General features: G+C 55.7%; 6 protein-coding genes across 6 annotated transcripts; 2 read left to right on the top strand and 4 right to left on the bottom strand.

Annotated features, from left to right (window-relative positions):
- Window positions 1-366: 366 nt before the first annotated feature.
- On the bottom strand, window positions 367-2,315 carry K452DRAFT_232600 (uncharacterized protein; the record flags this gene model as incomplete). Its single annotated transcript, XM_033537243.1, has 3 exons — window positions 367-917; window positions 1,010-1,092; window positions 1,162-2,315. The coding sequence occupies 3 exons, from the start codon at window positions 2,313-2,315 to the stop codon at window positions 367-369; spliced, it is 1,788 nt and encodes a 595-aa protein (XP_033394972.1).
- A 653-nt stretch (window positions 2,316-2,968) lies between these two features.
- K452DRAFT_232270 (uncharacterized protein) lies at window positions 2,969-3,981 on the top strand (the record flags this gene model as incomplete). The annotated part of the gene is made up of 2 exons (XM_033537218.1): window positions 2,969-3,571; window positions 3,631-3,981. Coding segments are annotated over 2 exons (954 nt in total), but the record flags the coding sequence as incomplete, so codon positions are not given.
- Window positions 3,982-5,518: 1,537 nt separating this feature from the next.
- Window positions 5,519-6,547, bottom strand: K452DRAFT_232633 (uncharacterized protein; the record flags this gene model as incomplete). Its single annotated transcript, XM_033537248.1, has 1 exon — window positions 5,519-6,547. A coding segment is annotated over one exon (1,029 nt), but the record flags the coding sequence as incomplete, so codon positions are not given.
- A 218-nt stretch (window positions 6,548-6,765) lies between these two features.
- K452DRAFT_254494 (uncharacterized protein) lies at window positions 6,766-8,212 on the top strand. The gene is made up of 3 exons (XM_033538326.1): window positions 6,766-6,860; window positions 6,965-7,208; window positions 7,362-8,212. Exons 1-3 carry the CDS (start codon window positions 6,831-6,833, stop codon window positions 7,883-7,885), a joined length of 798 nt encoding a protein of 265 aa, XP_033394969.1. The 5' UTR covers window positions 6,766-6,830; the 3' UTR covers window positions 7,886-8,212.
- On the bottom strand, window positions 7,772-10,391 carry K452DRAFT_337388 (uncharacterized protein; the record flags this gene model as incomplete). Its single annotated transcript, XM_033545264.1, has 2 exons — window positions 7,772-8,325; window positions 8,376-10,391. 2 exons carry the CDS (start codon window positions 10,389-10,391, stop codon window positions 8,020-8,022), a joined length of 2,322 nt encoding a protein of 773 aa, XP_033394968.1. The 3' UTR covers window positions 7,772-8,019.
- A 548-nt stretch (window positions 10,392-10,939) lies between these two features.
- Window positions 10,940-13,309, bottom strand: K452DRAFT_275396 (uncharacterized protein). Its single transcript, XM_033539233.1, has 7 exons — window positions 12,900-13,309; window positions 12,647-12,850; window positions 12,462-12,598; window positions 12,303-12,409; window positions 11,973-12,250; window positions 11,633-11,915; window positions 10,940-11,546 (listed from the first exon to the last, which is right to left on the bottom strand). The coding sequence occupies exons 1-7, from the start codon at window positions 13,029-13,031 to the stop codon at window positions 11,170-11,172; spliced, it is 1,518 nt and encodes a 505-aa protein (XP_033394967.1). The 5' UTR covers window positions 13,032-13,309; the 3' UTR covers window positions 10,940-11,169.
- Window positions 13,310-13,666: the final 357 nt, after the last annotated feature.

Genomic DNA, 13,666 nt, shown 5'->3' with positions numbered 1-13,666 from the left:
AAGACTGAATAGACTATTTTAGAGCAGTGATGGCAATGCCATGGTATGCGTATAATGAGGCAGGCCATGGTTTGATAATGGTAGAGTAGGATGTTTACCTGTTCGAGTCTGCACAGAGTATCGTGCAAACCAACCCCAGGATAATGGCAGTATAACCCCAAAATACATTAGAAAAGCAAACTTTTAATTACCATTCTACCAGGTGAATATATATCTAACTAGACACTTACTCCGCAATTACCTACTCCTACGTGCATCTAGGTCTCGCTCAATCGTGATGAGGCCGTGAAAGATATCTGATCTTCAGTCGCAGCAACAAGCGCGTAGTCGTCCGTCGCACAGCTCCACCCCTACCCGTCTTCCCCCCTACGACAAGAAAATCGGATGCCTCTCCATGCTCTTCCTCCACTGCTCACTATACCTCAGCATCAGCAGAATGCACACCGGCCCCCACGCAAAACACACCAACGCAACAGCCGTAAACAGCCAACCATTACCAATAGCCCTAATAGCCGGATCCGTGACAACGCTGCCAATACAACTGAAGATATTCCTCGCAAAGTTGTTCAACGCAATGCCATTACTCGCCTTGCGGGGCATAAACTCGGTCAGCATCGTCGTCGCCATGGCGAAGATCAGCATGCTGCCAATCCCGAAAAAAAAGTTCGCAATCATCGGCACCAGCCAGAAGACGCCCTTCTCGGCCGTCCAGCCGTACCACAGCAGCGCGCCGGGGAAGAGGAGCGCGCCCGCCCACGCGTTCTCACGCATGCGGTCTTCGGGCCGCAGCACCAGCTTGTTGCTGGCGTCGTACTGGCCGCGCTTGCGCGCCTCGCGGTGCATGATGCCGTCGATCCAACGGCCCCCCAGCAGCGACGCCATGATGTAGCCTAGGCTGTTGGGGATGTAGAGGAGCCCTTGGAGGCGGCGCGTCAGTTGTTTCATGTGCAGTTATTAGATGGGGGCCGGGGGGTCCTGGCCCCCTGATTGGGTTGGGCGCCTGACGTACCGACGATGATCGTGCTGAACGAGTACGGCACCGCCGAGAACGTCGTCTCGATGCTGATGTTTAGGATGTACAGCGAGGCGAAGCTTTGCCAAGATCAGCCAAGCTCAACGCGTTGCTGGTTTGGGATTAAGGGTGACGGGGGCCTGACTTACGTTACCGTGGCGTATGACACGACGAGGAATATGGCAGGGAACCGCAGGTACAGGATGATGCGCAATGGGTCGATGAAACACCGCCGCACGTACACGAGGTACTTTTTCGTGTTTTTCTGGACGCTCTGCCGGGTGGAGACGCGGTGGAGAGACGGACGCGCGGCCGCAGCTGGTGTACTCGTGGGCTTTTCCAAACCGCCGGCCGCAGCCTCAACTTGCTCTGGCGTGTTCGCATCGGCCAGGGGGTCTGCGGCTTCGCTGGACTCCTCGTTGTTTTGGCTATTTCCGTTCTCTGGCGCCACAACGACAGGCTTGTTCCGCCGCAGGGTCTCAGGTAACATGAACGCAACGCTGAGCCAGACAACACCGCCGTAAATCACAAGGAACCACTGTGTGCTGCGCCACCCCAGGCCTTCAGCCAATGCTCCACCGACTATAGGAGCCAGCAAGGGTCCACAGAGAGGACCGAGATAGAAGATGCCCATGGCGAAGCCGCGTTCACGGGTCTCCCATATGTCAGCAATGGTGCCGCCTCCGACAGCCTGCACGCTCGCAGAGGCTCCGCCGCTGAGCACACGCATGACTATCAGCATGGAGATGTTGTCTGAGATGGCGCAGAGCACGGCCCAGAGAATGAAGAGCGCGAACGACGTCAAATAGATGGTGCGCCGGCCCAGCGTCTCGGAGAAAGAACTCCACCACAGTGGGAAGATGGACATGGCAAGCATGTAGAAGGACACGCTCATGTTGGCGATGGTCGTCGTCGAGTCAAGCGATCGTGCAATGTCTTCGAGAGCAGGGAAGATGATGCCCGAGCCGGTGGGTGCTGCGGCGCCGGAAAGAGCCACGATGAATGTGAGTGTCCATTTGGTTTTCCGACTGTACTCGTACGGGTTGGACACTTCCGGAATTAGGCAGAGGTTGGCAAAGAGGCCGCGGCGCTGTTTCCGTGGGACAACTGTAGGTGTCCTCTGCAAGGCGTTGGAGGCCTTGGTGTCATGGCGAGCTAATGGTGGTTGGTTTGACGAGGGACCCTCTTCAACAAACGACGCCGATGAAGGGGTGGAGGTAACGTTGTGCTGCTTTTCAGCATCGTCACAGTCCTTGCTGTGGTCAGGCTGGACCGTGGCAATGTCTGCTTCTTCGCCTGCCATGATCACTTCCGAAGACGCGATTCACTGAACAGTTCGGGTCGGAAGATGGACGAAAAGTGTTTTCAAAAGTTGGTTCATGCGTCCTCAAGGACTCCTGACTGTTCGGTTCCGGCCTACCAGTGTCAAATCCTTCGTCATTGAAGCACAGTAGCCACAATGGTGATTAGTGTGAGTGACGCGGGCTCTTCGTTCCTCCTCCCAACCGGCGAATCGGGTAACACGTCTCTTCCAAGTGGAAGAAAAGAGAGAGGAACTCAGGCGGGGAGCGGGCTTGTGCAGTTGGTCCATGACTGAGCACCCCACTTAAGGCGTGGGATCGGGGGCGGCAGATGTGATAGGGCAAAGGTTGCAGCGGGTGTAAAGTGCAAGTGCAAATGCCGAATAGCCGCAGAGCCTAGGCTCGGAGGGTCGGGCGCCGAGGTGCGTTATCGATAATCTAGTCGTCGATCCTGCTCGCTTATCTTACTCTTTAGCGCATCTTTACTTTCTCTGGCGTCATTGGGCTGGGGAGGCGTCACAGCGTCATCCCTGTGACGCAACTCAAAGCTTTGCTGTCCAATTCTTCCCGGTTCCTTGCCTGCCAGTATAAATCACCCCCGCAGCTCCAATTGACCCCAGATTCTACTTTTCATTTAATCATTTAATCAGACACAATGGCTACTCAAGAAGACAAGCCTACCGACGCCCGCGCTCATCTCTTGAAGCACTTTGGATCCAGCGATCCCAAGGATCATCCCGCTCGCTGGAATGACCTCTGGAAAGAAGGCAACTTCCTGCCATGGGACCGCGGTTTTCCCAACCCCGCCTTCCGTGATATCCTCTACACCAAGGTTTTCCCCAACCACAACCCCGCCGGCGTGGACAGGGAACACCCGCTCGTTCCCCCGCCCGTAGACCCCAAGACGGGTCGCAGGAGGCGCGCCCTCGTTCCCGGCTGTGGCAAGGGCTACGATGTCCTGCTGCTGGCGGCTTCCGGCTACGACGCTTGGGGCCTCGAGTCCAGTGAGCATGCGGTCAGGATGGCAGAGGAGTATAAGAAGGAAGGCCAGAGTGAACCGACCAAGCAGGAGCTGGAAGAGGGCAAGCGTGGACACAAGGAGTATGCCATTCACAACAAGGAAATCGGCCTAGGCCACTCCAGATTTGTGCATGGCGACTTTTTCAAGGACGACTGGTTCAGCCGCATTGAAGACAGTGGCATCCAAGGGGCGAGTTTTGCAGTGGCGCCCAAGTTCGACATAATCTACGACTACACCGTAAGGACACTTCCTCTATCCAACCATTTCAAACAACCTCACTAACACCCGCCATCCAGTTCCTCTCCGCGCTTCCACCCTCTCTCCGCCCCCTCTGGGCTCTCCGCATGTCTCAACTCCTCTCTGACGCTCCTGACGCCGCCCTAATCTGCATTGAATTCCCAACCTACAAGCCTCCCTCGACCGGCGGTCCGCCCTATGGCCTGCAACCTACGGTATACGAGCACCACCTCAGCCGGCCAGGCGAGGAGCTCGAGTACAAGGAAGACGGACACATCCTCGAGCAGCGCGACGAGCAGACCAAGCTGGTCCTGCCCAACAAGCTCGGCCTCTTCCGCGTCGCGCACTACCAGCCCGTGCACACGCATGAGATCGGCAAGGGTTCTGACTGGGTCAGCATCTGGCGGCACCCGACCAGGGCAGAGCGCCGCCAATCTGAGGCTATCATTATTGACCGCGCTACCCCGAAGCCTCCGCCTGACCTTACGGTTCCCCAGGCTAGGCCAAGGAAGAGCATTTCCAAGGGATCGGCTCCTCCGCCCCACTCTCACGATGCTCCTGGCCATGATCGCCATGATATGGGTCCTGCACCGCATGGCACTGCACCTCATGGCACGGCGCCATACGGCCAAACGCTGCCCGAGACTGGCGAGGCAACCGAGGGCCTCGAGGACCCCGAGGCAGTTGCCCACAGAGCCACTGGCGGCTTGATTGGAAGTCCGCCGGAGCGTGTTACTTCGCCATTCCAGAGAGAAGGAGGCCCGGGTGGCATTGGAGGATTTGACAATCCCGGCTACGAGCAGCCTGGCTACGGTCAGTCCGATCTTGGACACAGAGGATTTGACGAACCCGGCCTTGGCCAGACTGGCGTTGGTCAACCAGGCTACGACCAAACTGGCCTCGGCCAAACCGGCTACGGCCAAACCCAGCCCGCCGGCTTTTCCACCCACGGCAACACCCTCGCGCACGGCGCTCCCGGCCAGGGCATCGCCAGCCAAGGCATCGCCGGCGCGCCACACCACACCGACAGCCTGCACCAGACGGCCGGTCTCGGCACGAGCGGCCACGCCCTCGGCCACGACGAAAGCCTAGCGGGCCACCACCACACGACGGGTCTTGACCAGACAGCGCCACACCATACTGGCGGACTCGGTGCCGGTGCCCTTGGCGCGGGCGGTCTTGCTGCTGGCGGCGAGGCTCTTCACCGCGGCGCACCGGGCCATGGCATCGAGGGCCAGACCGCCCCGGGCTACCCTGCCGACCTTGGCACTGGCGAGGACACGTTTGCTCAGGGCACGTCGACGCAGGGCCTTGCTGGCCATGACACGACTGGTCTTGGTCATGGCACAGCTGGTCTTGGTGGTAGCCACGGAACCGGGCTTGGTGGCCATGGCACTGGACTTGGTGGTCATGACACGACTGGACTTGGAGGTAGCCATGACACCGGCCTTGGTGGTAGCGGTCTGGGTACCGGTGCCGGACAACCCGGCGCCACGCAGGAGCTGCCTCTCCGGGGCCACACTGGCGAGGCAGGCGTGCCCGGCGAGGGAGCGTACGGCCAAGAAAGCGGACTTGGCGGCCAGGGCGCTGTCCCTGGTACCACGGCCGAGACGCAGCACCTTCCGGCTGTGCAGCAGTCAGAGCCGTCGTCGCTCAGTTCGTGGGCGAGGGAGACGGCGGCGCGCGTCATGGGTGGGGGTGGGAAGACGACGCAGTAGTGCGTTGTTGTGCTGAAGTGTAATGCTTGTAATGTCTCTGGTGTTGTAGATAACTGTACGTACGTAAATGACGTGATGAATTTTCTTGTCTTGAATGCTGTTGCCGCCGCTTGAGCAGTGTTTGTTCTGCAGTGCTCTCTCGTCTTGCCAAACGCCGTGCCTTATGCTTTTATGTCTGTAGCCTTCTTCTCTCGTCTCGTCTCGTCTCCAACGCAACGAGAAGAAGCAATCACGCCGTCGCCTCCTCTGTCGTCGTCTTCTTCCCCGCCTTCCGCAGCGAGTTGTAGTGCTCCCCCAGCCCAAACCCATGCTTATAATACGCGAGCCAGAGCTCCTTCGCCTCGTCCCCATCCTTCCCCTCCTCCACACCCACAGCACCTCCCTCCCCGCCCTCAACAACAGGATCAATAACATCGACCCGCCCATCGGCATGCAGCACCTTGATGGGCAGATTGTACGACCGCGCCAGCGCCATCAACTCCATATGGCCGCCCCACTCGCCCGTCTCGCGCACTTTGGCCACGTACGCGTCTAGTGGCTCTTCTAGGAAGGGAGCGAAGTCGTCGCTGTGCGCGGATATGTACGCGGCGGCGACGCGGCGGACGGTTTTGTAGTCTTCTTCGCCTTTGCCCTCGTCCTCGCTAGCAGTGCCGTTTGCAATCGTAACCCTAGGCGCAAGCCCCAGCTCCACACTCCCCAGCTGGTCCGCCACCGCGCTGTACAGGCAGTGCCCGTCGGCGCGGACGACGTGCTCGCGCAGGCCGCGGGCCGCGAATTGCGCCAGTAGCGCAGAGCGCTCGGCTTTGCGTTGGTCGGGCATGCTCTGCGCTTCTTGCGCGGCTTCCTGCGCGGCGGCTTCGGCTTCGGCGGCGCGGCGGGCTAGGCGCGCTCTTTGTCTGTTGGGCTTGCGCTGTGCTGGTGCGGAGGGGTTGGTGGGTGTGGGTGGTGCGTCGGGGGTGGTGGTGTTGTCCTCGTCCTCGGCGGCGGCGGCGGTGGTGGGGGCGCCGTCTGCTGCTGCTGCTGCTGTGTCGTCGCCGTTGTCGCCGTCGTCCTCGCCATCATCGCCATTGTCCCCAGCGAGTGCAGCGACTTCCAGCGCCTGCCGCTCCTTGAGCTCGCGCTCCAGCGTCGCGCACTCGTCGTTTACGCCCTTGCGCGTCTTCTTGGTGGCTTGTTTCTTCTTCTGGGTGATGCGGGACTGCAGGTCGCGCTGTTCTTTGCGGTGGCGGGCGAGGAGGTCGTCCATTGTTTTTTGTGGTGTGGTGTGGGTAAGGGAGGGAGGAGGGAGGGATTGGCGTGGGTGTGTGGTAGGTCGACAGTGGTGACGGACGGCTGTGAGTGGCAGAATGAATGTTGCGATTGGGTGGTGGTGGGGCTGCAAAGCAAAGCAGCCAAAAGCACCGAGAACCTCGGCCTGATGAGCTTCCCCAGATTAAGTACACCTCCGACACCACCGCCATGTTCTCCGCACCAGCAGCATTCCTCCCTCCACTCCCCTCCTCCTCCTCGCTCTCAGCACCTCCACCAATCTCACAACCACAATGGACGTCCCCACCCTCTTCAACGTCAAAGTAAGCTACCTAGCTCTTCCCTCACCCACCACCACCCACCGGGCCCAAGCTCCCACCACACCACAACATACACAACACACTAACCCCCCATCCCCCCACCACAGGGCAAAGTCGTCCTCATAACCGGCGGCGCCAAAGGCATCGGGCGCATGATCTCGGAAGGCTTCGTCGCCAACGGCGCCCGCGTGTACATCTCGTCGCGGGACGCCAAAGCGTGCGACGCCGCCGTGGCCGAGCTGAATGAAGCGGGCAAGGCCGCTGGCGGCGAGGCGCACGCTATTCCTGTTGATCTGTACAAGGAGAGCGAGTGCCGGCGCTTGGTTGAGGAGTTGGGGCGGCGCGAGAAACGTGAGTAGGGCTCTGGGCTGCTGTGCTGGTTGTTTCGGGAGGATCCGGGTCGCGCGGTGGTGGCGTGGGAGGGCCCTCTCATGACATGGCAGCAGACAGTGTTTGGGCTAGGCAGGTGACGAGAGAAACCGCAGCTAACACGACCTCCCGCAGACCTGCACGTCCTCGTCAACAACTCCGGCTCCAACTGGGGCGCCCCTTACTCAGAATACCCGGACAGTGCCTGGACCCGCGTGCTAACGCTAAACCTGCACCGCGTCTTCACGCTCACGCAGCTCGTAACCCCCCTCCTCGAAGCCGGCGCCACAGCCACTGACCCCGCCCGCGTCATCAACATCGGCAGCGTCGACGGCCTACGCGTCCCCGCGCTCGAGACCTTCGCCTACAGCAGCAGCAAAGCCGGCCTGCACCACCTGAGCCGCGTGCTCGCGTTCCACCTCGGCAAGCGCAACATCACGTCGAATGCGCTGGCGTGCGGCCCGTTTGAGTCGAAGATGATGGCCGCCACGCTCAAGAAGTATCAGGGCGTTATTGAGGAGGGGATTCCGTTGGGGCGGATTGGTCAGCCTGGGGATGTAGCTGGTGCGTGTTTGTTTTTGGCGAGTAGGGCGGGGAGTTATGTTAATGGCGCGACGATTACGCTGGATGGTGGGAGTGTTGTTAATGCGAAGTTGTGAGGGGGTTTGCGTGGGAATGGATGTGCAGAGAGATGTTGGTGGTTGGGGGGACGTAAGTGAGTCTGTGTTGGAATGTCTACGAGAGATTTGGATTGAAGAAAAGAGGTCTAACAAGAGAAAACTGTTTCGAAACCTCAGTATAACAAAATTTGCTCCTCAAACCCAGGTATCTTTGTTTCCCATCCCATGCAGCGGCAATATAGTTTCCTAGGATGAACGTAGCAGTCGCCGACGAGCTTAAAGCCATCCTCATACGGTCTGAGCACAAACGGCACATCAGCACCTCTCAAAGAGTAGACGACATCTCCAACTTCAGTATCGGCTGGACCAACGCCCATTGTTTCTTCGGTCGCAAACAATCGGTGCGATTTTGTTTTAGAACTTATTGCTGTTTTGAAGTCGTCTATTTCCTTCTCGCATGGTTTTGAATAGTTGTTATTCTTTCCAGATTTAGTATAACCTCAACGTAACAGTACAAGAGTGTACTTACCGCATCTGAAGGGAACCCGAAGCTCTCCTCAATTGGCATTTTGGATGATTGGATCGTACAAGCGAAAGCCTGCGGAATATCGCAATCTAGGAGGGGCGGGTTCGAATGGTTGAGTTCGTCCCAGTGGCTCCAGAATTCAATTCGAGGGAGTTGATTTGGATAAGAAGATGATAGTACGTAACTTGATCTTAATTTGTACGGATCAGCTACAGGCCTCTTGCCATCATAGATGTAGCCGATAGTGAAAATTCTGCCGAGCTTTGTTCCGCGAATTGAAAGAAATGCCTGACTCCCGGAAAGTGAGCGTGTCCGCAAAACTTCAGCTATTGGAGGCGAATCACTGTCAGGCAATCCTAGAGGTCTCCGGCCTGAAATAGGGTCCACTGCTTTGGAGCTCCAATCAGGCGCCCAAGAAGGTAACCCTGATATCTGGGTTGGGCCCTGGGCGTCAGTAAGTATACGCAGATCATTGTAGTACTTGATCAGTTTCACAGCAACTTCGGTGAAAACTTCCGAAATTGGCCTTGAATAGTCTGGATGTATGTCGGCCGCGGAATCGTCCTCGACAAGACCCAGGAGCGCATAAACCTTGTCGTGTGGATCCGTTGATAAGCATGGCCTGCAGTCTCTTAGAAGGCCCAAAAGTGTGCGGTATTTTGCAAATCCGAGATTGTAGTTCAGTGATTCTTTCCCGATGAGTAAAGCTGCAGGTATCGTGCCGTCCAACCTTGTACAGCCCAGATTGGCACAGTTCAAATTGAAGATGGACAAAGATTCCCAGCGAGCTAGTCTGTTCCCACAAAGTACTTTAGCTTTTTGAGCCATGCAAATCTCTTGTAAAACCCATGTGCGACTGAACCACGGTCGTGAGAGAAGATCGCGTGTGCTCAAAGTGTATTCTTCCTGCTTGTCATCGTCTTGAGAATCGAAAGATGCAAATTTGAAATACCCTTCTTTATCCCTACGAGAATGATCAAGAGCTGATTGAATGTCGTTAAGGTGATTGAATAGTTTCCAAGTTGGATATGGAGCTTCACCCAGATAAACCAAGACGCGCCAAGCTGCAGAATAGATCTTGGACATCCATCGTACCTGATGGCTTCTTTCTCCAAGGCTGTTTTGGTCGATGCATATGGAATCGATCCATATTAAGCGATTGCTCCGGAGAAGGCGAATTCGACGAAGAGCAGCAATACAGTTTGGAGTGACAGGTATGATCTTCCGAGATCTGCCGCATGTTACAACGGAACTGAGGCTGGCATCGCCGTTTTCGTCTGCCCAAGTATATGAAATAGCCTCGAATGCCGGTAGATTATCCACTTCCGCTCTTGTAATGGTACAGTGAATAGGGTCTTTCCAGCAACCAGGGTGAAGGACTGCCAATCTGATCTCCTCTTCACGTTGTATAGGGATATATTTGTATGGGGGCAAATTATACGGCAGCCGGGATAGATAGTTGGCGAAACTATATTTGAATAGTTCATAGTAGTCATCGGCGGATGACCTAATTTGGGCATCCAATTGTTCAATAGCCAGTTGTGTATCTGTTACAGGCAGCCCGCATTCCTCACAGAAAGCAACATGGTTTATTACGATGACTGAGACTGCCGTGCAAGCGCATGTTGGTTGTGACGAGTCGCCGTGGTGAGGGAGAAGGTCGATTCCTATCAGAGGACGCAGTTGAGTCGATGACGGGATGTCCCATGATCGCAGGCTTGCTGGAAAAGAAGATCGAAGGTTTGAGGACATGGACACGGAAGAGCGATGAGGGAAAATAAGAAGCCAGTTGCTCAGAGATCGACTGACCGGTGTGGCAATGCAGCAGGCTGAGCAAGGCTGAATCTGCAAGCTGTCGTTGGCCCTGCTGTGTAACGGCTTTGGTTGGATGTCGGCCGGCATCGCCAGCGATGAGTTGGCAGCTTCGACAATATGTGCATATTCAAAGCGGGCGTATGGTCGAAGTGCGTCTGGAAAATTGATTGGAGGAATTAGATCCTTAGCAAAACGTTGTTGCATAGAAGGAAGGCGGCAGGCTCAGTGACGTTGCACACCCATTTAAGGCAGGCGCAATGTGCGCATGTGATAGACGGCGTACCTCCACATCGGCAGGAATCTCTCCGGACAGAAGCTAGAGAAGGAAAAACATAGAAACATAAAAGTAGGAGTACTTGTAGAAACACAATAAAATGAATTCTTACACTTATATTACGGTCTGAGGCCGGGGAGACATTATTACAGTCTACGTATATACCTTTATGGCTGATGAAATTAGCTTCGAACGTAAACCTCTGCGTACATATAAAATTAATCTATAAAGAGTGCTCTTATCTACTTACAGGTAGCTATAAGTATGGCTTTAGTATCTTCAGTCTCTAATCTCAAAGCGATTTGTCATGCTTCGGCTTCTGCGGAGTACCGCTCACTATAGGGACGAACAACAACAATGAACAACAATGAACAATGAATAAACAATGACAGCAACACCTCACCCTCCGACCGCAGTAAATGAAGTAGCTGCGGCGTATAGGAAAATAAGCCTACAATATTACGTAGGCATAAAGAGTAGCTGAAAGAGCATTTGAATGCTCAAGAATAAATTGTCCGGAACATTCATAAACGATGGTTGGATCTTCCGCCACATCCCAGGCACAACCTTTTTGTGTACTTATCCCAAGACCTAATTGAGGAAGAATGCCCGATTAAATATAAATTAATAATTTTTCCATCTAACACAAGGGGAAGAAAGCAACACGCCCTCCTAAGCACCCCACCCATACCCACCACCAACATCAGCTCAGCCCCTCTTCTCCTCCCCACCCCCCTCAACATTCTCGACATCCAAGCTCCCACTACCACACGCACTCTGACTCCGCCCCGCATGCTCGAGCTGCCGCACAGCCGCCGAGTCCTGCAGTTTCTCGGACACGAAAATCAAATCCACCTCCTCCAGCGTACGGCCCCTGGTCTCAGGACAGCAGAAGTAGACGTACGGGCCAGCGATGGCATTGAAGACAAGGAACCAGATCCAAGTTTTCCAGCCGACGTTCGTGTCGGCAATGGCGATGGGCCCCGCAAACGTCGTCAGGAACGCACTGAGCCATTGCGCGGAGACGCTGAGCGAGAAGCCGATGTGGCGGTAGCGGAGGGGCATTACTTCCGAGGCGTAGACGTCTGCGATGGGCGTTAGTTAGCTGGGCTTGTGTGGAAGGAAAGAGAGGGAGGATTGAGGATTGAGGGCGGTGTTTGCGGCGGCTTACAAGGCACAGGACCCCATGTAGGCCCGAAGACGGCAATCCAGCCAAACAGCATGGCGGCAGCGGCAGCGCCCGTTTTGGCGCCGGGGCTGGACATGAGGCCCGTGAAGGCGGCGATGAAGACGGTTTGTCCGATTGCGCCGGCGATGAGCCAGGTGCGTCGGGAGAGCTTCTCCATGAACGTGACGCCGAGGACGTTGGTGATGGAGAGGACGGTGGTCGCGACGGCGGACATGGCCGACGCTGTGACGGCGCCGAGCCCGATGTAGCTTTGGAAGATCGTCGTCTAGAAATTACTTGGTCAGCGGGCTGAAGTATCCGGGTCGTGGAAAGGTATATGTACCATGTAGTAGTAGATCATGTCTGTGCCGATGAGGTATCCGATGCCCACGAGAATGACACCGGTGCGAATCCGGCGTGCGGCTTGCAGGTCTGACGTGTCCCAAAAGAAATCTTTTAAGCGAAGACTCTCAGCAGCTTGCTTCTCGAGCTCAATGGACGCGAGGATGTCCTTCTTTGCCTGCTCGACCTTGTAGTCGGCGAGCGGCTTGGCGTAGAGGCGCTCGAGGGTGCGGTCACCCTCATCGTAGCGCGACTTTGCGTAGTAGTATCGGGGCGAGTCTATCCTCGTCAGAAAAAGAAATCTACTGGTTCTACAACGTAGATCACTCACCAGGGTTGGGCCAGAGGAAGGCAAGAGTAAGCATCGACCACATGATCTGGAGCGCTACAGGGAAACGCCAGACGGCCTGGCCGTGAGCAAATGTCATGCCGAAGTCACTGTTCAATTAGCATCCTGATGATTGGCTTAAGAGGCTGTTTGTGTACTTACACCCAGTAAGCCAAAGCTATTCCGATGGCAGCACTCGCAATCATCATGTTGACCGAAGCGCCACGGTGCCTGACGTTGATTGCCATCTCCGCTACATAAACGGGAATCATGGAAGTACAAAAACCGTTGCCGACACCCTGGATGCTGTTAGCTTTGGCTACTTCCTTAGAACTCTTAGCACTCACAATGAGGACACGACCGGCAATAAGCTGTCCGTAGCTATAGCTTGTCGCGCTGATGATGGTTCCAATTATCTGGACAATTTCTCCCGCAATAACCCAGGTTTTCCTGCCCATCTGCATGCCAAAGAAAGAGATGACAATGCAACCCAGCCATGATGCCAGCAGGAAGACCGAAGTTATCATGGAAGTAATGGTCGTGTTGGGATACTATTGGCTGTCAATATGAGCTTCTTCAGTGAAGAGTTGCGAGACTTACTCCAATGGCAGCTTGAAATTCGGGCGTGAGTAGTACACCACCGAGCACACCAGCATCCCACCCGAAGGTCAGGAAGCCCAAACCGCCCGCAATGACGGCATTGAGATACAGTTTATTACCTTGCAAAACCATGGTGGGCAAAGGAGGACCACAGTGACCACTGCAACTGTATGGACTGTGTGAAAGATGGTCTGAAGGACGACGAAACCAAAAACACTGAAGAAAAGACGGGATCCAAATACCAAGATGTCCTCCATGCAGAGCAGTCCCGCTCAACGGCTCTACCCGAGAACCAGTGGCGCCAGGCACTCTCCTGAAGCACCGGAGTTCAAGAAGACTTTTCACTAGTACGGACGAGTCCAGGCATCATCGCCGCTGGAGGCCCTCTGATCGCCGTGACTGTGTCTTCCACGGTACAGATAATCCATTAGCTTTATCACAAGCGCCTCTTCAGGCACTGCTCCCGGGAAATTTAAAACGGCAAAATAGAGCTAGCGAGAACGGGCTTCTGGATAAAGCAGGACGACAAGGAAGCCGCGTGCAAGAACCCTGAAGATTCCTTGCTGAACGCGTGGGGAGGCACTTTAGCGCCTTCCTTCACTGAGCTTGGTGTCCGTCTGTACCCATCTTCTCCAAGCTCTTTCAATGTATTTTCTGCGGACCTTTCACGCCAGTTGATTGCCATGGGCTAAACAAAGAGCAATCATTGCCATCTTCAATGCGCAATCGAATGATTGCGGGGATGAGCACGCATTAGCCTCGCTTGT

This window comes from Aplosporella prunicola (genome assembly GCF_010093885.1).
Source record: "Aplosporella prunicola CBS 121167 unplaced genomic scaffold K452scaffold_20, whole genome shotgun sequence".
NCBI classification, from domain to species: Eukaryota; Fungi; Ascomycota; class Dothideomycetes; order Botryosphaeriales; family Aplosporellaceae; genus Aplosporella; species Aplosporella prunicola.
Note: the sequence above shows the minus strand (reverse complement) of the source record. Positions and strands in the feature narration are given on the sequence as shown.

Bases quoted from the DNA above. Each gene is read 5' to 3' on its own strand.
- K452DRAFT_254494 (XM_033538326.1), top strand. From the start codon at position 6,831: ATGGACGTCCCCACCCTCTTCAACGTCAAA. The intron at 6,861-6,964 runs GTAAGCTACCTA...CCCCCACCACAG, and splicing joins CCACCCTCTTCAACGTCAAA to GGCAAAGTCGTCCTCATAAC. The intron at 7,209-7,361 runs GTGAGTAGGGCT...GACCTCCCGCAG, and splicing joins GTTGGGGCGGCGCGAGAAAC to ACCTGCACGTCCTCGTCAAC.
- K452DRAFT_275396 (XM_033539233.1), bottom strand. From the start codon at position 13,031: ATGGTTTTGCAAGGTAATAAACTGTATCTCAATGCCGTCATTGCGGGC. The intron at 12,599-12,646 runs GTGAGTGCTAAG...AACAGCATCCAG, and splicing joins TTGCCGGTCGTGTCCTCATT to GGTGTCGGCAACGGTTTTTG. The intron at 12,251-12,302 runs GTGAGTGATCTA...TGACGAGGATAG, and splicing joins CTTCCTCTGGCCCAACCCTG to ACTCGCCCCGATACTACTAC.